Here is a 24531-nt window from a genome sequence, read left to right on the forward strand (position 1 = left end):
TTCCTGCTGTTATGTTTGATTTTTAGAATGCAATCTCATTGAAGGGGAAGATCATGTAGAAGTAAATGGTGAAGTTTTTCAAAAGCCATTTGTAGAAAAGCCAGTCAGTGCAGAGGATCACAATGTTTACATTTACTATCCCACATCTGCAGGTGGTGGAAGTCAAAGACTTTTTCGAAAGGTAAGCCTTTGTTATCCTAGGGGATACTGTTATTCATACTTCATAGAAATTATACTAAAACTAACCAAGTATTCAGTAGAATTAAGATTAAATAAAAATGTACCATTCAGGCATAAATTCAAACATATCCTTCTTTGTTAGAAAAGCAAGATGTTATTTTAGTTATTTAATGTTGTTTATGCAAAATTTCTATGTACAAAATACCAAGAAAATTACTTGATTTTCTTTCTATCTTCCATTTATGTATCTGGCATATGAGAAATACAAGCAAAGATCAGTAGTTTGTAAGAAAAATGGCCTTCAAGATAGATAATTCATAGACACAAGTAATATCAATAACATTTACATTCATGAAAGTGTGCTCAAAACTGTACCCATAATAAAGTAAATGCAAATGAAGTCTAAAAGGTAATGACATTTAATTACTTTTTTGATTGGCAAAAAATAAAAAAGATCGAGATAGTTGCAAAACAGGCATAAGCCCAAATGTTGTTAGCAGAAATGTACATTAAGATAGCCTTTTTCCTCTCAGCAACATAATTTAACAGTGTATTAAAATCAAAGATGCACGTATACTTATAAGCAATTATGGAAATACAGAGTAAAACACAGTGAGGTACTATTTTATATCCATTAGAGTGGCAAATATTAAGTTTAACCATACCAATTATAGATGAGGATGTAGAGCAGTGGGAACTCACATACATTGCTAGAAGACTCTAAATTGTTAAAATAGTTCATAAAATATTTTAGTATTATCTTTGTAAGTTGAATATGAGCACCTAGTAATTCTATCACCTCGTAATTCTACTTGTAGTATGTACCTTAGAAATGCCCTTGCACCTGGGACACTTACAAGAATATTGAAAGCAACACTCTTCTACTGGCTAAAGCTTAGAAAACAACCTAAATATTCATTAATAAAATGAATGAATTATGGTGTACCTATACAGTGGAAAATTCTGTGGTGGAAAAAGTGAACAAAAGAGATGCATGCAAGAACATGCAAGAACATGATTGAATCTTAGGAGCATTATTCTTACTGTTCATTGTATTCTTATGCTACTTAACTTACATGTAAGTTACATTACATCAGAAAATAATGCACTGTCAACTCTATAGTAAGTGTTGTTAAATATTTGTTCACCAATAAAAGTTTTTGGAAATATCTAAGATGGAAATAGATGATAAAGAGGTTATATTATAAAAATGAGATGAATAACTTAGCTTTTATATTTGTGGACATCTTTTGTTTTCAGATTGGCAGTAGAAGTAGTGTTTATTCCCCAGAAAGCAATGTACGAAAAACAGGCTCGTATATATATGAAGAGTTTATGCCTACAGATGGTACTGATGTAAAGGTAGGATTGATTACAGTATATTTTAATTTTGCCTTTAGTTTACCAGTAATACAGAAAAAGAGATTACCCCAAGCATAGACTCTATTCTGGATCCCTTTCTTTTTATGACTGCCTAGGGGTTCTTTATCTGTTTTGTATTATGAATGCCTTTGGCAGTCTGAAGCCTGTGGACCCTTATTTTAGAATCATGTTCTTTGATGCCCAAAACAAGATTGCCAGGGAGACAGTTTTTTTTGAAATGTAGTTATAAAAATATTTAAAAACCAACTTTGTGATACAATAATATGTGTGCTTCTTTAAAAGGACATTAAATAATAAAATATAGTGGGCTAAGGGTCTAATAGCCACTAGTTTCTAAGCACTGATTAGTGTAAATGATGCTCTCAGATCTGTGACAACTGTAGTGTAATATAACAATGTGTTTGAAATTTCCTTGGGTGACAGATAAGGTCTTAATTGCTTTACCTTCAACTAATTTCTGTCTAATGAGAGTATCTTTTTTTCTAAGGTATAAACCTGATCGTGAACTTCTCCTTTAAAATTCTCTTATGGATTTTGTTGACCGTAGGGTAATGATCAGATTCATAAAGGTGGCATACAGAATATTTCCCAGTCTGTTCTATGAACCTTATTTCTTACTGTATAAATGGCGCCAAATAACTTACTCTTGCCTTAATACATCGTGCTTTTTAATGCTTCTGGCCTCTGTGTTTACTACCTTTACTTAGGGTGCTGTTCCCTTTCTTGTCTGCCTTTCAGCATATGCTGCCCCTCACCACCACCACCACAATCTTTCTTTTGGCTATTACTTCCTTCTATAACGTTTTTATAATTATTTGTACTTCTCCTTTGGTTAAGCTAAAAAAAATTAGGGAAAGATCACATTCTATGCAACCTTGTGTTCCCTCATACCGCTCAGTATAATCATTCTCTGTAGAGAACAGAACTTCATGTTACCAGTTTTGCCATGTAATTAATTATTTATAATCTTTTCCAGTGTATTGAAAATTTTGGCATGTGAAATAGAAAGAAGTGTGAAAAGAACAGTCTGGAGACTGAAGTATTTTTTATTGATTTTTTTTTCCTTTTGATTTGTTGTCTTGCTTTTTAAAATTTAATACATTTTATATAATATATACATTTTTAATGTATATATTTTAACATTTATTAAAGGTTTATACAGTGGGTCCAGATTATGCGCATGCTGAAGCTCGAAAATCTCCAGCACTTGATGGCAAGGTGGAACGAGACAGTGAGGGAAAAGAAGTTAGATACCCTGTTATTCTTAATGCACGAGAGAAATTAATTGCCTGGAAAGTCTGCCTTGCTTTTAAGGTAAGATGTTTTACAGGCCACATAGACCCTTGTAAAAGAAATTCTGATTTTTTCTCTTGAGTAAAAGAAATGTTACATGGGCATTTAATAGGAGAAATCAGCTCAGAAGATTAAAAATGATATATTTGAACTGTTTATATACTTCTCAGGAGATTCTTATAGTGCCATTAATAAAAATATACAGTAAATGAAGGCCTTTGTTTTTCTGTATTCTTTCTGTGTTATGTAAAAGGGAATTTTGCCTATTTGTTCAGAAATTAAAGTTTGATGGACTTAACTAAGGCAGTAGCATTAACCAGTGTTTAGAGATATTGTTTAACATGATAAAAACAACTGGTTAAAAGTACTATTTACTCAGAATTGATAAATGCTTGTTTTGTTGAATAAAAAAGGTCCTTAGCAGTCTTCTAGCTTTGGCAATACATCCTTTAGCCTATTTATAGTATATGTTAAAATGTGTTCGTGAAAGCAATACGAATACATTTCTTTTTTTTTTTTTAAAGATTTTATTTATTATTTATTTGACAGAGAGAGATCACAAGTAGACAGAGAGGCAGGCAGAGAGAGAGAGGGAAGCAGGCTCCCTGTCGAGCAGAGAGCCCGATGTGGGACCCGATCCCAGGACCCTGAGATCATGACCTGAGCCGAAGGCAGTGGCTTAACCCACTGAGCCACCCAGGCGCCCCATGAATACATTTCTTAAAGAAAACTTTTTATTTCTAGCATTTGACTAATTCCCTCAGTCTATATCATTAGGCTTCCAATAATGTATGTTAAAGATTTAAACCGAGGTAGTACAACCTGATCTTTTAAAGAATAAACTTTACCTTTTGAAGTCTTGTCTTGGGTATATAATGTAAAGACTAGTGTATTACTGGTTATTAAATAATCCTTTACGTCTTAATATATTGAAGTCATTTTGTGAAAGGAATATTTGTCTATAAATACATTTTAATAGCTTTATATAAATTGTTTTAATTTTGTAATACCAGGATTCCAAAAGACATGACTTAAAATCCCATTATACTGGCATGTGATAATTTGAATATAAGATGCAGAAGATAGAAAATTTCAGGAGCCTGAGCAGGAGCCTTGCAACTGTTTTCTTCTCCCGAATAAAAGAAATGTATTTCAGGTGCTCACAAGGATATAGTTGTCAGGGTGTAAAATATTCAGAGAGCAGAGCACCTGGCTGGCTCAGATGGTAGAGACTGCAACTCTTGATTTCGGGGTTGGAGTTTGAACCCCCCCATTGGGTGTAGAGATTGCCTAAAAATAAAATCTCGTAAAAAAAAAAAAAAAGATTCATAGGGGTAATTGGATGTTTCCTCTGGGACATATCTTTGAAACTGTTTTCCTTTATGCATTTTTGGATTAAAGCAGTAGAATTTCTACTATGACAAAATTTAACAAAGCCTTGAAAAACTTTTACTCTTGTTTTTTAATTAAGTGTTACTTGAAGAACGTCTTATAGTATGTTATTTTTTGGCCTCTCTTATCTCTTACACATTTTGGTTCTATATTTATTTCATGGGGGAACTCAAATGGTCATATGGTGTGTTTTATATATTTTCAGAGTACTCAGGTTAGAGATGGGTAATTTCATTTATTACTTACTATGAAATCAACTAATAATCAGTAGTAAATTTTTAGGCATTTATAAAATTTTATATGTTGTAAGACTGAAACTGTGGATCCTAATTCAAATCTGACTTTAAACATAATTTATTTTAAATAGCAAACAGTTTGTGGTTTTGATTTGTTACGGGCCAATGGACAGTCCTATGTCTGTGATGTCAATGGCTTCAGTTTTGTGAAAAATTCCATGAAGTATTATGATGATTGTGCAAAAATACTTGGGTAAGAATTTTTCTTTACATTTCTCCTCTTTACCTTTGTTATAGCTAATGCATACTAGCTATTCAGAAACCAAATAATTGCAAACATCAAATGATCAGGGTCCTGAAAGCACTCTAGAATAAAAATCAATGTTCATAAAATGACATTCCCCAAAGAACTATACCAAATCCTGAGTTATACTTTGGATTATCAAAGGCAGAGTAATTTATGGCCAGTATAGATGATGGCTTAAAGATACTTTAACTTAAAGATTTAGAAGTGCTATGCAGTGATTTTTTTTTTTAGGATTTTTTTTTTTTTTTTTTTTGACAGAGAGATCACAAGGAGGCAGAGAGGCAGGCAGAGAGAGAGAGGGGGAAGCGGGCTCCCCACTGAGCAGAGAGCCCGATGTGGGGCTCCATCCCAGGACACTGGGATCATGACCTGAGCTGAAGGCAGAGGCTTAACCCACTGAGCCACCCAGGCGCCCCATGCAGTGATTAAAACAGCTAATTTATTAGGTTACTTTGTTTTGCAAGTTTTTGGTATATGATTACAGTTGAAAAGGTTTCATTTTCTTACTTGAAGGTATAAAATGAATATTCATGAAATAAGTAACTGGATTAGAATAGAAATATTTGGAATTCAGACTTCTTTTGAATGATACTGTTTCCTATCATTACATGTCACTTAAAGATAATCTCATGAGATTATCAAGTGAACCCAAAAGAAATTACTACATGTAGAAATGCGATTTTTATTTTCTTATACCTTGATTTAGAAGATTCACAAGACAAAGTTTTAAACCATTTCAAAGTATATATGGCAAAGGCTTAAGAAACTTACATTTTAAAATGTATTGTCATAATTATCATATGATCTCTCTGATATGAGGAATTTGAGAGGCAGGACAAGGGGGTCCTGGGGGGAAGGGAGAGAAAAAAATGAAACACGATGGGACTGGGGAGGGAGACAAACCATAAGAGACTGTTAATTTCAGGAAACAAACTGAGGGTTGTTGGGGGGCAGGATAGGGTGGCTGGGTTATGGACATTGGGGAGGATATGTGCTATGGTGAGTGCTGTGAATTTTTTAAGACTGATGACTCAACAGACCTGTACCCCTGAAGCAAATAATACATTATATGTTAATAAAAATAAATTTAAAAAATGTATTGTCGTAATTGGAGTTTGCTTTTATAATATATTTTAAAGATTAGAGAGCTGACCCTTAAGGTGAAATTTGGGGGAGCTTACTAAATTTTAGCATGAATGCTGAATTGAAACAAAACAAAAATGTTTTATAATTACTTAGCATGTAATTATAAAATTATTGTTAACTTATTAGTAAAATATAATGGATATTTGTTTAAAAAGAGCCATGGTATTTAGAGTAATTTCAAAAGTGATTAACTGGTAAGAAAGGACCCTTGGGGCACCTGTCTGGCTCAGTTGTTTGAGCTTCCGATTCTTGGTTTTGGCCCAGGTCAGTTCTCAGGGTCCTGGGATTGAGCTCCATGTAGGGCTCCATCCTCAGTGGGGAGCCTGTTGGGGATTCTCTCCTCCCTCTGCCCCTCCCCGCTTCTTTGACACACTCTAAATAAATAAATAAATAAAATTAAAAAAAAAAAAGAAATGACCTGTGGCCATAAAGAAGAGACAATCTTTGTTTTCAGAATTTATCTTTAAGTGGATATAATGCAGTTATAGTGATTTATTTGACTCCAGTGTGATTTATACTTTGAAACTAGTGTAAATAATAAATAATTCCAATTTTTTTTTAAAGATTTTATTTATTTGACAGAGAGAGAGACAGCAAAAGAGGGAACACAAGCAGTGGGAGTGGGAGAGGGAGAAGCAGGCTTCTTGCTGAGAGAAGCGAGGCTCGATCCTAGTATCCTGAGATCATGACCTGAGCAGAAGGCAGATGCTTAATAACTGAGCCACCCAGGTGCCCCAATAATTCCAAATTTATAGCGTTTCTTCAGTGTGTTCTAATGTACCAGTTTAGAACTGCTAATCTTTGTTTTAATCAGGATTGATTCTTTGAGTTACTTTTTATGTGCTATAATCACAGAATCACTAGTTTGACCTTAACTTTTATGATTCTGTATTATTAGTCATTAAATACTGAGTTTTGTCTTAAAATGAACTAATTTCTAGTGGTTTTTTTTTTTTTTTTGTATCAAAGCAATATTGTAATGAGAGAGCTTGCTCCACAATTTCATATCCCCTGGTCAATACCCTTAGAAGCTGAAGATATCCCAATTGTACCAACTACATCTGGAACTATGTAAGTTTGAATATTTTCTTTTAGTAATTCGTGTGGTTTTGTATGTCGGTCTCTGCTGTTACAATAGAGATTAAATTTCTGATGGTTATTGGACACTTTGCTGTGTATGTTTTCATATGATTCACTTGGCAGATGGAGAAATAGATTATAGGCTTTTGCGGGGTCCACCTAGACTAAAAATCTTTTTTATTGTTAAAAATAAAATTCTGTGGGGAAAAAATTCTGAAAAATGCTTAGATAATTATAGAACTATTGAATTAAGTCATAGAAATAAATGAGGTGCCAACAGGTATGTCACTTAAAGGTTCATAGTTGATGGTTTTACAACTTCTGAGTGTGTACAGAAAAAATACACAGGTATGTCTTGAAGTAAATTAATTAGGCCAATATTGCCAGGGTGTCTCATAACATTCTCCTAGTGAAAATTACTGCTTGAAACTCACCTGCTACTCAGGTGAGTTGACCAAATGCTTCATATTCACAGCTTAGACATTTACATTAGCATGTTAAAAATTCTGAGAAGACTTGGTTGGGGGGGGGGCAAAAAAATATTTATAATGTTTTTTTTTTTTTAAAGATTTTATTTATTTATTTGACAGAGAGAGATCACAAGCAGGCAGAGAGGCAGGCAGAGAGAGAGGAGGAAGCAGGCTCCCTGCTGAGCAGAGAGCCCGATGCGGGGCTCCATCCCAGGACCCTGAGATCATGACCTGAGCCGAAGGCAGCCGCTTAACCCACTGAGCCACCCAGGCGCCCCATTTATAATGTTTTTAAACCAGTATTCTCAAACTATTTAGCATAACATTTTTTTAGGTAACTTATTAAAATCCTGCAGGGTTGTATTCTGTGGCTTACAGTTCGGCACACTCTAAAGTACACCCTAGCATTCTTTCTAAGACTGTATTATCTTCTAGTAATTTGAGTTTGAAATACCTGTTCTGTTCTTACAAGGGCAAAATAAATATAGCAGCTATAAAGTAAAGCTTTATTTTGCTTTGTTTTAATGAAATCTCAGTCTATAACGATCTATGCTACAGAACAACTATTTCATGAAGTTCCAGGATTGCCATTCGTTTACTTTTATCCCAGTGTGAGCATAACCATCTCTAGAGAGGAAGCTAATATAAAGCTTCATATTACTCCCCCTCCAGCTTCTAAAAATCTTAAGATTGAATATGATAAAATCAACTGGTTGTTACAAATGCTGTTCTTCTTAGGAAAGCTCTCAAATAAATGTAAAAGGTAGCTCTAAACAAATAATGAGCTGTTGTATTAGTCTGAATTATTTAACAGAAAACTTTGTTAGGAAATTGAAAGCATTTTTTTTTTTTTTTTTTAATTTTAGGATGGAACTTAGATGTGTCATAGCTGTGATACGTCATGGGGATCGAACACCAAAACAAAAAATGAAAATGGAAGTGAGGCATCAAAAGTATGTTTTAGGAGGAATAATTTAAGATTTCTGATAGGTGATTAGTTGATTTGATTAACACATCTTATAGAAAATCTGTTTCCCCATTTCTTGGCCATTAATTTAAACTGCTGGATGCAGTGAAAATCCATGTAAAATAACTGTGTGTATCAGCATCTGAAAATTATGTTAATATCCATCAATTATCGTCCATCTGGTCTGACTTTTGTTTACTCCTGGAAAGGCATAAACATCCTAAGGTGTTCTGTTTAATCTTGGTTTGTTACTCTCTTCATTGGTTTCTATGAGTCTTTAACCTCTCAACCTTCTAGAAGAATATTAGTAGAATGGAAGTTTATCTTATTTCTCTTCAGTATTTGATTTGGAAATAATAAAATTTGAAAACTTGAGCCAATAAATATGTGTTGAAACATTTTTAATATGTATGGGTAGGCAGTCACTTCAGAGAATGTAATACTTAGTATTACAATCATATACTCAGTTTCCATCATGAGAAAAATTTTTAAAATAATCTAGTGATTGTTAGTTTGATGTGCTCAGGAGAATAGTAAGTTTTATTGCCCAGGGTGGAGGAGCAACCTTCTATAGTGAAAGAGAACACACAGTATTTGAAATCCATAGACCTGAGTCCCATATCTTCATTATAAATGGTTTGTGTAAGTATATGGTATTAATACTAATTATTGCAAAGGACTAACTGTGCTGTCTTTTTTTATAAGATTTTTTGATCTTTTTGAAAAGTGTGATGGATACAAATCGGGGAAATTAAAACTCAAAAAGCCAAAACAATTACAGGCAAGTGCATTTTATTTCTTGTTGGTTTTAAATTGCTAATGGCAATGTTACATAAAAATTCAGTTCTTTATTATTTTATAGGAAGTGCTGGACATTGCCCGACAACTTCTTATGGAGCTGGGGCAAAATAATGATTCTGAAATTGAAGAAAACAAGTCAAAACTTGAACAACTTAAGACTGTATTAGAAATGTGAGAATCTTTCTGAAACCCTTAACTTTGATAATTACTTGCTGTGTTCTTTTTTTAATGTATGAGTTTGTTAAGTTTCCTTTACAGTTTAATCTTTTTGTAATTTATTGCTGAAGCTGAAGAGAAATTAGTGAAGGTCTAGTGAGATTTTTATTTGTACCAGTGAGAAAATAGATGGTTGTTTTGAAGGTTATTATTTTAGTTTTACTTTTCATTTTGATGAGAAGAATTTGGATATTTTATGAAGTACTACTTAGGATGAAAGCCAAATTGCTAACATGACCACTGATTAAATGTTGTTTAATTAAAAAACAATTTTGAGCTCTTTTAGTCAAGTGAAATTGATAACACCGGTATGCCTATTATAAGCTTTACATATTTGACCACTTAGAATCTTATTTCGTTTAGATACCCATACATTTATTTTTTTACATTTCTATACTTCTTCATCTCTTCAAAATTGTCTGAGTTTTGTAGAGAAGCTTTTTTGTATTTTCATTTTTAATGTGATTAAAATGAATATCTATTTTATGGAGATTTTCTGATAGGATATGTTAGAGAATTCAGCAATTAATTACAAATAGAAAGGCACATTAATATGTAGATTTAGTTTTTCTCTAGACGGGTTTAGTTTTTCTTTAGGAGATTGCATTGAATACTTACTAAATGTTACTTGTTTTGCTTGTCGTTTGTTTTTCAGGTATGGCCATTTTTCTGGAATAAATCGTAAAGTCCAATTAACTTATCTCCCTCATGGTTGTCCTAAAACATCTAGTGAAGAAGAAGGTATATCACTATTAATGTCTATTGTGTTTTAATTATGTGTAGGGACTTAACTACTCATTTGACTACCTTCGGCCCTCTTGAGTGTAATAATTTAGGGACTGACATGCTGAATAAAGGAAAAAATACAGTAGAGTTTTGTTAACTTTCCCTCACTATATTTTAAGTAAAGGATAGATTTTATTCTTGATCCTTTAAGGGTAGATTTTATTGTTTTGGAAACTGCTTCGGACTTCCTTTTTACTCTGGGATTGTTTCAGAAAGTTTATTTATGACTACATGTTACTTAATGGATCCCTTTCTTCCTCTTTTCGTAAAAGAGGACAGAGTATACAGAAAGAAAGCTCAAAAAGTACAAGAAAACTAAAAAAGTACATAATGAAAATGTTTCTGATATAGCTGTTTTCCTCCACTGAAAAAGAATAAGCATTTAAAGAAGGTCAGTCTCTAAAAGCAGTCAGAGTAAAACTCCATAAATTCATTTACCTTTTAAAAGAAAAATGGGCAGGGGTTAGAAAAGCCATTTCATAGAGTAGTACAGATGCCCAATAAAATAATGATAATAATAGTAGTAACTACTTTTGCCTATCACACTAGCAAAGTGTTTTCTTATTCTTTGTCAAATCGGTGATAAAGGATATTAATGAGAAAACAGTGTGAGTATATTTCAGTCTATTGATTGGAGTATAAATTGACATAACTCTTTGAAAAGTTATTTGGCAGTATATATTAGAAACTTAAGAAAATGTTCATATGCGTTGATCTTAATTCTACTTAGAAGAATCTTAGGCACCTGGGTGGCTTGGTTGGTTAAGCAACTGCCTTTGGCTCAACTCATGATTCCAGAGTGTCTGGATCAAGTCCTGCCTCAGGTTCCCAGCTCCACAGGGAGTCGGCTTCTTCTTCTGACCTTCTGTCTCATGCTCTCTCTCTCAAATAAATAAATAAAATCTTGGGGAAAAATAAGAAGAATCGATCCCAAGGAAGTGGTTAGATATTCAGGGAAAGATTGATCTTTGGGAATATTCTCAGTGTCATTATTTATAGTAGCATAAATTGAAGTAATGATTATCTTAAATGAAAGCACAAGTTTGATTATGTTGATCTTTAATAAATTTATTTTTAAAATTTGACATGTTGCTGTTTTGTCACACTTGTGATTAATAGCAATACAGATTAATTTCTTTTATTTAATGTTTGTGATAAAAAACATTCAGTAAATAACTGTGATTGAAAAAGTCTGTTAATTAATTTTCCTTCCATAAATTAATATTGGCCTATGTAATAAACACAACTACTGTCTAATCCCAAGACAAAGGTTGATTTCTATCACTTTTAATGAATCAACATTAAGTTTTTTAGCACTTCTATTGCTTATTTTTATTTTTAAAATTTATTTAATTAATTTATTTTTTTAAAAGATTTTATTCATTTATTTGAGAGAGACAGAGAAAGTGTAAGAGCAGGGGTGTGGCAGAGGGAGAGGAAGAAGCAGGCTCTCCACTGAGCAAAGAGCCCAACGAGGGGCCTGGATCCCAGAACCCTGGGATCATGACCTGAGCTGAAGGCGGATGCCAGACTGACTGAGCCACCGAGGTGCCCCATATTGCTTATTTTAAAATTACCTTTGTTTCTGTAACCCAATACAGATCTTAGGACATGATAAAGGGCAGATGAATTAAGTATAGAAACTCATTTGCTTGTGGAACTTCCCCCAATATCTGAGAAAAATCTTTGGTAAGGAACATAAAGAGATTGTACAATTCCAAATTTAAAAAATTGCTCTTGGCTACATTTTATTATATATATCATTCATAAACTTAAATTATAATAAATTTTAGGTTTTCTCATCTCATGTCTTCCTAAAATTATGCAGATCATTAATTTCTCATCATAAAAATGTATACATCTTCACTTCAGGTAGCATTACCTTTTATGTGAGACTTTTGATATAAAGATAAGATCTTGATCCTGTGGTCAGGGAGCTCTTAATCTAACATCGCTAGCACAACTAAATTAAATATATTGGGCAAATCTTATTGGTGTCCTGTCACTATGATAGCAGGGAAGGTAGAAGCAATACTTCTTTCAGAAAACTGAGAAAGAGCCTTCTTCGTAAAGTATGGAAGAGATTTTGAAATTTAAGTAAGATTTTAACTGAAGGAGCAAAGAGTGTTCCTGAAAGAAACAAAAGCCTACAGATAGGTATGTTCAAAGGAACAAGATAATTTAGATAAAAGTTATATTTCACTGCAGAAGAGAGAACAAAGAAAAAATTAATCTTGATAATATGTCTCTTTAAAAGAAACAAACTTGACATTTGCCTCCATCCATTCACATGTGTCTTAGACAGCCGAAGAGAAGAACCATCCTTACTTTTGGTTCTAAAATGGGGAGGAGAACTAACTCCTGCAGGCAGGGTCCAGGCTGAAGAACTTGGAAGAGCTTTCAGGTGTATGTATCCTGGAGGTCAAGGTAAATCTTGTCGTTTCTTTAATTTGGTTAAATCTATGCATTATGTTTTCAAATCTTCACTTATTTTGTGATGTTACTAAATATTTGTAGAAATATAGTGAGACAAAAATATAGCTTAAGTGATTTGAGTATTTATTTTCAGGAGATTATGCAGGATTTCCTGGTTGTGGTTTACTTAGATTACATAGTACCTATCGACATGACCTCAAAATATATGCCTCTGATGAGGGACGAGTACAGATGACTGCAGCTGCTTTTGCAAAGGTATAAATGTTTTTTAGAATTACTAGGAATGTCATCTAATATTACATTTTAAAAGATTTTTGCTAAGGCAGTGTTTAAAAATTCTAAATTTGAAATTTCAAACTCAGGCCCTGAAATGGTGATGGGCTATATTATTAACAGTTTATTTATTGCACATAGTTAGCCTATGCCTTGTGAAATTCAGCATGTAACAAAATAATTACTAAAATGCTTTCTATTAATTTGTATACTAATTTTAAAATCTGTATTGGCTTTATTCAATATGTTTAGGGGCTCTTAGCTCTAGAAGGAGAGCTTACACCCATTCTTGTTCAGATGGTAAAAAGTGCAAATATGAATGGTCTTTTGGATAGTGACAGTGACTCTTTGAGCAGTTGTCAGCAACGTGTGAAAGCAAGACTTCATGAAATACTTCAGAAAGATAGAGATTTTACAGCTGAAGACTATGAAAAGGTGGGTCTAAACAAACTCTTTTACATTGCGAAATATCATGCATGTACAGAAAAGTATATAAAACATAAACTTAGAGCCTGTTGTATTAGAAAGCAAATACTCATATAGCCACCATCCAGAAACAGAAATAGAACACTGGGACACCTCTGACCCCTGTGTGCCCCTCCTCAATTGTAGCTCCTTCCCAATCTCCTAGAAATAATTACTATCCTTACTTTCTATTGCTCTTTTTTAAAGTCTTCTCATATCAAGAAACTTACTTGGATAAGTATGTATCCCTAATTGCTATGGTCTCAGTTTTGGCTGTTTTCTAAGCTTCATACAATAGAGTAGGTTTTCTTTTATGTTTGGCTTCTTTTGCTCAATACCGTGTTTATGACGTTCATCCATATTTTTGAGAATTTCCACGGTTAACCAGTAATCGCTTCTATGTAGTATTTTATTTTAGGGATTGGCAAACTTTTTCTGTGAGAGACCAGATAGTAAATTTTAGGCTTTGTGGGTCACTTTGGTCTCTTGTTGCATATTCTTTTTGTTTTTTAACCCCCTTTAAGAAATGTAAAAACCGTTCTTTGCTCATGGGCTATGCCACAGGCCACATTTGGCCTGTAGGCCGTAGTTTGATGACCTGTGTTTTGTTCTATGAGTATACTATAATTTATATATACTTTGTATCATCGTTACAGTCTTGTGCTCTTATGATTAATACTGCTGAGACGGTCATTGTGCATCTCCTAGTGCATATGACCATACATTCTCTTGGTGTATTCTAAGATTGGAATTGTTGTGACCCACCATAAGCTTCTGTTTCAATATTAGTAGATAATGTCAAACTGTTTTCCAAAGCCATTATTGAGCCGATTTACGCTTCCACCAGAAGTCCATGAAAATAATCATTATTCTACATAGTCTCTATTCTTGGTATTCTCAGACTGTTCAGTTTTGAACGTCCTGAAGGTGGATGTGTAATAGTAGCTCAGTGTGGTTTTAGTATCTTTTGACCGTTTAGCTATCCTTTCCTGAGGCCTTCTCTTCAAGTCTCTTGTCCTTTTTTCTACTACTTGTCTGTTTTTTTCTTAGTGAGTGGTAGGAGTTCTTAAGTTATTTTGAATATGAGCTCTTTTTTATATGTATTCTAAATCCTACCACCTACTCTGAGCCTTTATGATGTCTTTCAATAAACAGAGGTTCTCATTTTTCATGAATTCCAAGTTTAATTTTTTCCTTTATGGTCAGTCCATTTTTTTAGTGTAGTCTAATATCTTTTTTTTTTTTTAATTATTGAGGTATAATGACACACATTGTTTCATTAGTATCAGGTATACAACACATAATTAGTTGATTAGTGATTAGACAGACAAGAGGGTATGTTGTGCCATGCTCGCCACAAGTGTAGCCACCATCTGTCACCGTACAACACTATTAAAATACCATTGACTATATTCCCTGTGCTCTGCCGTTTATCCCCATGACTTGCTCATTCAATAACTGGATGCTGGTATCTCCCATTCCCCTTTGTGGTCAGTGCATTTTAATGTATTGCTTCTAATATCTTTTTCTAATTAGAGGTCATAAAATAGTCTTATGTATGACCTTCTGTAAGCTTTACTGTTTTGCCCTTCACATTTATCTATGATCTGGCTAAAATTGACGTTTTTGTGTGCAATAGGATGTCGAAATTGATTTTTACCCAGCTCTTTATACATCCCAGACACTTCAGCACCACATCCTGAAAGACTGTCCTTTCCCCTCTACTTTGTGGTACCATCTTTATAATATATATACATGATTTTTTCCTATACTATATTCTTTTCTTGATCTCCCAAGTACTACAAGGTCCCTTCTTCAAGTTTTTTTTTTGGCTTTTCTTGCATTTCCATGTAAATTTAAAAATAACCGGTCAAAAATCCTGTTGCAGTATTGGTTTACATGGATCACATCTGTAGTTTCTGAAAATGTATTTCTTTTAATATATTTTTAATGCTGTTGTAAATAGTACCTCTAAAAATTTTATTTTCTGTTGTTACGTAAAAATAAGCTAACGTTGACTTTGTATGCATCAACCTTATTGAACTCATTTATTATTTTAATAATTTATTGGTAGATTTTTCTTTATCCTTTAAGAGCATATAGGGTTTTTTCTTCCTTTCTGATTTTATTTATTTTTTTTCTTATCTTCAGTAACTAGCTTAAAAACAGTATTAAATAGAAATGGTATATCTTGTCCATGTTCTCAAAGATAGCTTTTAACACTTGCCCATTAAATATGTTTTCTATAGATTTTAAAATAGCTATTCTTTTTCAAAATAAGGAAATTCCATTTTGTTCCTGTTTTGTTAAATGAAAAGTTGGTGAATTTTATCATTATTTCCTTTTTATCTCTTGTATCTTTTGATTTTGGGGGGATATCAAAGCTATCGTGGTTCCTAGAATAAACTCAACTTTTATATGTATATGTGTATGTATGTATTTTTTTGTTGTTGTTGTTAATATATATCCCTAGTTTGGGTTTGCTATTTTTGGGTAAGAGTTTTACATCTGTGTTCAAGTTAGACTGACCTTCACATTTTTGTTCTTATGTCTTGGTCTGCTTTCAATATTAGAATTACGTTAATCCCCTAAAATTTGTTAGGGTGTCCTATTTTGTGGAAAGAGTTTGTGTACATATCTTTAATTAAATATTTGGTAAAATTTACTAGTAAATCCTATGGAGATTTTCCTTGTGGGAAATCATGTAATCATTGTAATTATGGATTCCAGAGTACTTACTAATTTTCAGTTACTATATTTTGTGTCAGTATTAAATTACATTCTTATAGAAGCTTATTTATCATATCCTTTTAAAATTCTTTGTGATGTCTGCAGAATCTGTAGAGATGTCCTTTTCTGTTTCATAACGTTGTACTGTCTTTTTTCTCTTGATCAGTTGGACTGGTTGATATACTTTACTAGTCCTTTCAAAGAAATATCTTTGATTTGTTGGTCCTCTTTATTATGTACTTGTTTTCCATTTGATTAATTTTTGTTTAATATTATATTCCTTCTATTTCCATAAACTCATGTCACTAGCTGTATGCTTATTAACTCATGAATGTTCAGTCTTTTCTAAAATACAGACTTTAGGCTATAAATTTCTCTTTATCACTGCATGCATAAATTTTGAGGTTTGTGTGGTTTGGGATATTTTCTAATTTCCTTTGATTTTTCTTCTTTTTTTTTTTTTTTAAAGATTTTTTATTTATTTATTTGACAGACAGAGATCACAAGTAGGCAGAGAGGCAGAGAGAGAGGAAGGGAAGCAGGCTCCCTGCTGAGCAGAGAGCCCGATGCGGGACTCGATCCCAGGATCCTGAGATCATGACCTGAGCTGAAGGCAGCGGCCCAACCCACTGAGCCACCCAGGCGCCCTGATTTTTCTTCTTTGATCATAGATTATTCAGAGGGTTTTGTTTTTTTGTTTTTCAAAATTTCCAAACCTATGGCATTTTGAGTTAAACTTTATACCATTTTAGTAAAAACAAGAATTCTTCCTGAATTTTTGTTGTTGTTGTTGTTGTTGTTGTTGTTGTGTGTGAACATTTCCCTAACTGTGGATTTTCCTTGTCTTTGTAGTTTTCTTAATCTTTGCTTTACATATTTGATGACATGTTGTTGGACAGACACAAATTTAGAAATGATATATCTCCACCAGTACTTTTTGCCTCAACATTTGAGGTTAATATAAGCAACAACAGTTTTTCCCCTCTTTACTTGGTCTTGCATTGTGTATCTTTTTTATCTTTTCACTTTAAGTCTTTGTGAAATTATGTTTTTTTTTAAAATTACGTTTTTAGATATATCTATTGTAATCTGCATATAGCTGGATTTTTAAAAATGTATTATGAAAATATTTAGGGCATTTTCATTTACAATATAAATTATTGGCAAATTTAGATATGAATCCACTATATTTTCAAGGGCTTTACATTTATACTGCCTTAATTTTTCTCTCTTCCTTTGTTGAAATTGGTACTTTTTACTTCCTTATTTCTGTTAGCTTAAAAATTATATTTGATTTTATCTTTTGTTTTGTCATTACCCCAGAGATAACAGTAGGCTTCTATGACTTTTTTTTTTTTTTAACATTTTATTTATTTATTTGACAGAGAGATCACAAGTAGACAGAGAGGCAGGCAGAGAAAGAGGGAGAAGCAGGCTCCCTGCCGAACAGAGAGCCCGATGTGGGGCTCCATCCCAGGATCCTGAGATCATGACCTGAGCTGAAGGCAGAGGCTTAACTCATTGAGCCACCTAGGTGCCCCGCTTCTATGACTTCCTAAAGTCAAATGTTTACATACATGGTGCTCTTACTCTGGACAATGCACAGATTCTAGAAAAATACTATGCACACGTTAACTTGCATAATAATCATCTGAAGTCTTATTAAAAATGCATATTCTTATATGATCTCCCTGATATAAGGGAGAGGAGATGCAACATGGGGGGTTGAGGGGGTAGGAGAAGAGTAAATGAAACAAGATGGGATTGGGAGGGAGACAAACCATAAGTGACTCTTAATCTCACAAAACAAACTGAGGGTTGATGGGGGGAGGGGGTTGGGAGAGGGGGTGGGGTTATGGATATTGGGGAGGGTATGTGCTATGGTGAGTGTTGTGAAGTGTGTAAACCTGGCGATTCGCAGACCTGTACCCCTGGGGATAAAAATATATGTTTATAAAGCTGTAAAAAAAAAAAAAAAAAAAGAGAAAGAAAGGATGAATCCCCAAGTTTTGTAGCAACATGGACGGGACTGGAAGAGATTATGCTGAGTGAAATAAGTCAAGCAGAGAGAGTCAATTATCATATGGTTTCACTTATTTGTGGAGCATAACAAATAGCATGGAGGACAAGGGGAGATGGAGAGGAGAAGGGAGTTGAGGGAAATTGGAAGGGGAGGTGAACCATGAGAGACTATGGACTCTGAAAAACGATCTGAGAATTTTGAAGGGGTGGGGGGTGGGAGGTTGGGGGCACCAGGTGGTGGGTATTGTAGAGGGCACGGATTGCATGGAGCACTGGGTGTGGTGCAAAAATAATGAATACTGTTATGCTGAAAAAAATAAAAAAATTTAAAAAAAAAAAAATGCATATTCTTATTCGTCCTATCTGGGATGGAGACTACGATTCAGCTTTCTAATAAGCTTCCAGTTCGTGTCAGTGCCTACTCCTTAGACCATACATTTAGTAGCAAGCCTTAAAATCCTTGTAACATTTGCCTACCTGTAACTTGTATGCTCTTAATATTGTTTAATTTTGTGTATTTTAAACTGTACAATGTCATTTTGTTATTCTTTAATGCAAGGAGTTTTTATTTAGATTTATCCATTAATTTGCCCTTTTTTGGGTTTTTTGTTTTGTTATGTTTTGTTTTAGTAGGCTCCATGCTCGGTGTGGAGGGGCTTGAACTTAAGACCCTGAGATCAAGAACAGAGCTGAAATTGAGTTGCGGGCTTAACTGACTGAGCCACCCAGGCGCCTCTCATTTGCCCTTTAAATGACCTTTTATTCTTTTGGAAGTCCATAGTTTCCATTTAAGATCATTTTCCCTCTGAACAACTATATTAATTCTGTTAGTATCAGTCTACTGGTGGTGAATTCTTTTCTGTTTGAAGATGTTTTTATTTCAACTTTACTATTTTTTTTTTTCTAAAGGGAGGGTAAGGGAAGGGCAGAGGAAGAGGAAGAATCCTAAGCAGGCTCCATGCCCAGCAGCAGGGTCTGACGTGAGGCTCAATCTCGCAACCCTGAGATCATGACCTGAGCGGAAATCAAGAGTTGAATGCTTAACCAGCTGAGGCACTCAGGCGCCCCTCAACTTGACTATATAGGATATTTTCACTGGGTATAGAGTTCCAGGATAACATTTATTTTCTTTCATTGCACTGAAGATACTGTTAGACCATCTTGTAGCTTCTAGCATTTCCCTTACGAAGTCAGTTGTTGATCTTACTGTTAATATACCTTTGAAGATAATCTTTTTAAAAATTAATTAATTAATTAATTTTTTTTTTTTATTCTTCAGTAACTCCTTCTGGCCACTTTTAACATTTTTGCCTTTGATTTTCAGCAGTTATTCTGTTACATGTTTAGATGTAGATTGCTTTTTTTTTTTTTTAAGATTTTTAAAAAAATTTTTATTTATTTGACAGACAGAGATCAGAGGTAGGCAAAGAGGCAGGCAGAGCGAGAAGGAAAAGCAGGCTCCCCGCTGAGCAGAGAGCCAGATGTAGGGCTCGGTCCCAAGACCCTGAGATCATGACCGGAGCTGAAGGCAGAGGCTTTAACCCACTGAGCCACCCAGGCGCCCCTAGATTTTTTCTTTTTTTTTTTAACTTATCCTGCTAGTAGTCGATTAGGATTCTTGTATCTGTGGCTTCAGTTTTGGGAAGTTGTTTTTCTGGTTTTGATTTTTGTCTTTTAATGTAGCATTTCTTACCTTCTTCTGGGTCTCTAAATACATGTTTGTTAGAAATTTCTCTTCTCTTATCCTTTAAAAAAATTTTTTTTTCATCCTTCGGTCTCTATGCTTTATTATGGACAAAATTTTCTCACCAGTCTTCCAATTTACTAAATCTGCCTTTGGCTGTATTTTATGTGCTTTTAATTTAGCCAGTGTATTTTTCAATTCTAAAATTTCTTTTTGCTATTTTAATATTGAATTTGTCATTTTTCAGTCATTTGCAGTTTTTTATTTTTAGTGTTTTATCTTTTTGAACACAGGAAGTTTCCTCATTTTTCAGGTGTTTAATTTTTTACTCTTTGTTTTTTTTCTTAATTCCAATATAGTTAACAGTGTTTTATTAGTTTCAGGTTTACAATATAGAGATTCAACCATTCTACACATTACTCAGTACTCCTCATGATTAAGTGTCGTCTTAGTCCCCATCACTATTTCACCCATCTTCCACCTACCTCCCCTCTGGTAACCATCAATTTGTTCTCTTCAGTTAAGAGTGGTTGTTTTGGTTGTCCCTTTTTTCTTCATTTGTTTTATTTCTTAAATTCTTAAATTCACATAGGAGTGAAATCATGGTGTTTGTCTTTCTCTGACTTATTTCACTTAACACTATACTCCTTAGATCTATCCATGTTGCAAATGGCAAGATCTTATTCTTTTTCATGTTGAATAATATTCGTGTGTGTGTGTGTGTGTGTGTTTGTACACACCACACCTTTATCTGGTCATCTATATGTATACACTTGGACTGCTTCCATTATTTGGCTATTTTAAATAATGCTGTGGTAGACATAAGGTGCATGTATCTTTACAAATTAGTGTTTTCCTCATTTTTTAGTTTTTAATAAATCTAATACCTAGAGTCTCTTTGATTCTGTTTCTGTTGTGTATTATGCTTATTGGCATTTATATTGTCCTGTTTTCTTTTGTGCCTGAGTATCTTTTTGTGTGTGTGTGTGCCTGAGTATCTTGAGTAATGGATGCATATTTGTTTGTGGAAATAAAGTTAGCTTAAGATTATAGGGACGCCTGGGTGGCTCAGTTGGTTAAGCAGCTGCCTTCGGCTCAGGTCATGATCCCGGCGTCCTGGGATCGAGTCCCGCATCGGGCTCCTTGCTCATCGGGGAGCCTGCTTCTCCCTCTGCCTCTGCCTTCCATTCTGTCTGCCTGTGCTTGCTCTCTCTCCCTCTCTCTCTCTGACGGATAAATAAATAAAATCTTAAAAAAAAAAAAAAAGATTATATTATCATCTTCCTATATGGCTTTCTTAATTTGTTCCTGCCATGTACCTGTCAGTACAACAATCTAGGATTGCCTTAGTCCAATTTCAGAACAGATCTTTTCAGAGCCAATAGTTGACTTGAACCTGGTCTGCATTTTGTTCATGGATTGGTTTGCTTCTGATTCATCTTTACTTTTTCAAACCTTAAATGTGTAGTTTGCCAGAGTTCTACTTTTGGGAACACTGTACTTCACTTTGGTCACCTTAACCTAATAAGACTATTAAACCTCTATTCTACCTCTCTGCTATCTATTCAGACTCAATAAATGTCTCTGGTACAAAAATAGACCTAAATGCCAGGATCATTCTCTGGATCTCTGACCTATGAGTTCGGCTGCCACAATTTCTTACCATGCTATTTCTCAGGTACCTTAAAGCAGAAATACAGAAGTTAGCCCAGAATCTTACTTTTCTTCAATGGTTGGATTGATCCAAACTAACTAGTTTATAATAAAAAGAAGTGAAATTCAATTTACATACTTCAAAGAAAACTTTCTTAATGATAAAATAACTTGCCATGCTAAATATCAAAACTAATTTGAAACTGTGTTGTCACTAACGGATTTTGTTGACTTAGGAAAATCTCATCACAATAGCATTAGCATGTTCATTAAGAGGACAAGCTCTATAGCCAGACCACCTGCTTTTTTTCTCTCACTCTTTTTTTTTTTTTTAAGATTTATTTATTTATTTATTTGACAGACAGAGATCACAAGTAGGCAGGGAGAGGGGGAGGCTTTAACCCACTGAGCCACCCAGGCGCCCATTTTTCTCTCATTCTTGACCTACTATTGGTTTGATCTTAGGCATGTCATGTAACCTCTGTTAAAAAACTCATCTGGAAAAAAGATAATGATAGTGATGGAGTCTTAGGGTTATTGCATGTAAATATATGCAATATATTACATTATATATACATTATATATAATACATTATATTAAACCGTATGAGTCAGCAATTTGTCACTGTAAGTTAGAATAAAATTTCATTGTAAGTTAGAGTACTTCTGCTAAATTTTCTCTGTGAGTAATCTTATGATAACTAATCTTTACTATTTTTTTAACATAAAATTCTGAAATTTTTACTTCGTTCTTGATCTTATTACTATATTTTGGGGGGTCATCTTAATTTATGATATAGAATTATTCTCCAGCTATTGGAAAAATTTGTGTATTATTCTCTTGGATAATTAGGCATAACTAGATGTAAAATTTTTACTTTCTTCATTTGTAGCTTACTCCATCTGGAAGCATTTCTCTAATTAAATCAATGCATTTAATTAAAAATCCTGTTAAGACCTGTGATAAAGTTTATTCCTTGATACAAAGTTTGACTTCTCAAATCAGACATCGAATGGAAGATCCCAAATCATCAGGTAAATATTACGTATTCCTTGGGACATGAAACAAATGAAAATTATTATCCAGTTAAATAAACATTTTAAAACAAGATACATCAATCTTAAATTAAGCCTCATACTGTTCTAGGTCTAAGTGAACATACATCCAGCAAAAGAATAATAGCTAGGTTACAGTTTCTTTTCTCTATGATAACATGAAACAAATAATAAAATATTATTGTTTGATTAATCCCATAGCACTGTCATATAGTTAAGCGGCAAGTAGGCAGCTTATCAGAAACAAACATGGGAAGATGATCTGGGCTCTAACTCTGATATTAACTTTGTTATAACTTGAGCAACTTTGAAATCTAGAATTCTTCCTGTAAAAATAAATCCTTTGAACTGTTTAATTTCCAAGGTTCCTTTCTGCTAAAGAGTGTCTATTCTGTTGTTAGTTCTGTGAATCTAGTAAGAAAGAATGGTACTTAAAATTTAGAATTGTAAATAGTCTTAAAGAGGTCTGTTATAATTGTTCTTTTTCTTCTGATTATTGAAGTGTGTAACATAAAGGTCTTTTCTTTAACCCAAGTCCTAAGCCAATTATTTACTCTTTGAAAGTCTACAAAATAAATGCTTGCAAATGGTATATAACTATGATAACATTCCCTACTTTCTTAATAGTTTTACCTCTGACACTAAAAAAAGTTTCTAATTATCAACTTTTAAAAGTTTCTAAATATCAACATTTTAGTATATTCCCTTAATCTAAGTTTAATAATACTAAATCCGTTATGTTGTTTTAGATATTCAGCTTTACCACAGTGAAACATTAGAGCTTATGCTACGTAGATGGTCCAAGTTGGAGAAGGACTTTAAGACAAAGAATGGAAGATATGACATTAGTAAAATCCCTGACATATATGACTGTATAAAATATGATGTCCAGCATAATGGTTCCTTGAAATTAGAAAATACAATGGAATTATACAGGCTTTCGAAAGCATTAGCAGATATTGTTATCCCTCAGGTAAGTAAATCTAGAAATCAGTTTTCTTAGAGTGTTCTTTAGATTCTTTTAAAAAATTTCTGTCACTGGAAAAAAGATAGTTGTTTTTTTTTTTTTTTAAGATTTTATTTATTTATTTGAGAGAGAGAGATCACAGGTAGACGGAGAGGCAGGCAGAGAGAGAGGAGGAAGCAGGCTCCCTGCTGAGCAGAGAGCCCGATGCGGGGCTCGATCCCAAGACCCTAGGATCATGACCTGAGCCGAAGGCAGAGGCTTAACCCTCTGAGCCACCCAGGCGCCCCAAGATAGTTGGTTTTTATCTCTCTATAAAATCCGTAACTTTTAAAAGGAAAGTTAAGTAATTATGGACTTATATTTTAAGCTTTTTATTGTATTAAATCATTACTTGATTTTCTAATAATTTAATTACAGTGATAGTTTAATAGTTTAATTACTACTTATGCAATAAAAAAGTTTTCTTTTTTTTTCAAAATACTTGCACATAAATTAAAAAGACTTGCAAAATTTACATAGGGCCACAACTACCTTTTTCTCCCACTCCCCACATACTTCCATATTATGTACTATATGCAAGTATTTTGAAAAAAAATAAAAAATATGTGCAAGTAGTTTGAAAAAAAAATTTTTTTTTGAGAGAACGGGGGAGGGGCAGAGGGAGAGAGAATCTTAAGCAAGCTTCACACCCAATGCAGCGCTTGACATGGGGCTCCATCTCATGACCCTGAGATCATGACCCGAGCAAAAATCAAGAGTTCACGCTTAATCGCCACCCAGGTGCCCCTTGAAAAAATTATTTGGAGGTTAAGGTGTAAGTTATTATTGGAAGGGTGCAAGTCATGGGTCTTTTCATTTATAGGAGAATAAAAATAAAGGTGTAACCAGAATTCAAATAATTGAAATGTAATTAGGCAGAGAATCAGATTGATAATAAAGAGGCAAATGACAAGACAAGTAACATACAGAACATGACAATGGAAAATGGT

The 24531-nt window shown here is 33.7% G+C and overlaps 1 protein-coding gene across 19 annotated transcripts in view; it reads left to right on the forward strand.

The window, feature by feature from the left end:
• Window positions 1–24531, forward strand: part of PPIP5K2 (diphosphoinositol pentakisphosphate kinase 2) — a 78287-nt gene that overhangs the window by 17209 nt on the left and 36547 nt on the right. For 15 of the 19 annotated variants that reach the window (XM_047729328.1, XM_047729330.1, XM_047729333.1 and 12 more), the window contains exons 6-19: window positions 27–181; window positions 1441–1542; window positions 2716–2877; window positions 4616–4737; window positions 6907–7008; window positions 8354–8440; window positions 9160–9235; window positions 9317–9426; window positions 10127–10212; window positions 12559–12684; window positions 12827–12948; window positions 13219–13401; window positions 22413–22554; window positions 23325–23548. In XM_047729328.1, the coding sequence (XP_047585284.1) occupies window positions 27–181; window positions 1441–1542; window positions 2716–2877; window positions 4616–4737; window positions 6907–7008; window positions 8354–8440; window positions 9160–9235; window positions 9317–9426; window positions 10127–10212; window positions 12559–12684; window positions 12827–12948; window positions 13219–13401; window positions 22413–22554; window positions 23325–23548 (1799 nt within the window). The remainder of the gene's footprint in view (window positions 1–26; window positions 182–1440; window positions 1543–2715; window positions 2878–4615; window positions 4738–6906; window positions 7009–8353; window positions 8441–9159; window positions 9236–9316; window positions 9427–10126; window positions 10213–12558; window positions 12685–12826; window positions 12949–13218; window positions 13402–22412; window positions 22555–23324; window positions 23549–24531) is intronic. The other 4 variants (XM_047729329.1, XM_047729335.1, XM_047729342.1 and 1 more) reach the window with 1 other exon arrangement.

This window comes from Lutra lutra, chromosome 5 (assembly GCF_902655055.1).
Source record: "Lutra lutra chromosome 5, mLutLut1.2, whole genome shotgun sequence".
In the NCBI taxonomy this organism is placed as follows: Eukaryota; Metazoa; Chordata; class Mammalia; order Carnivora; family Mustelidae; genus Lutra; species Lutra lutra.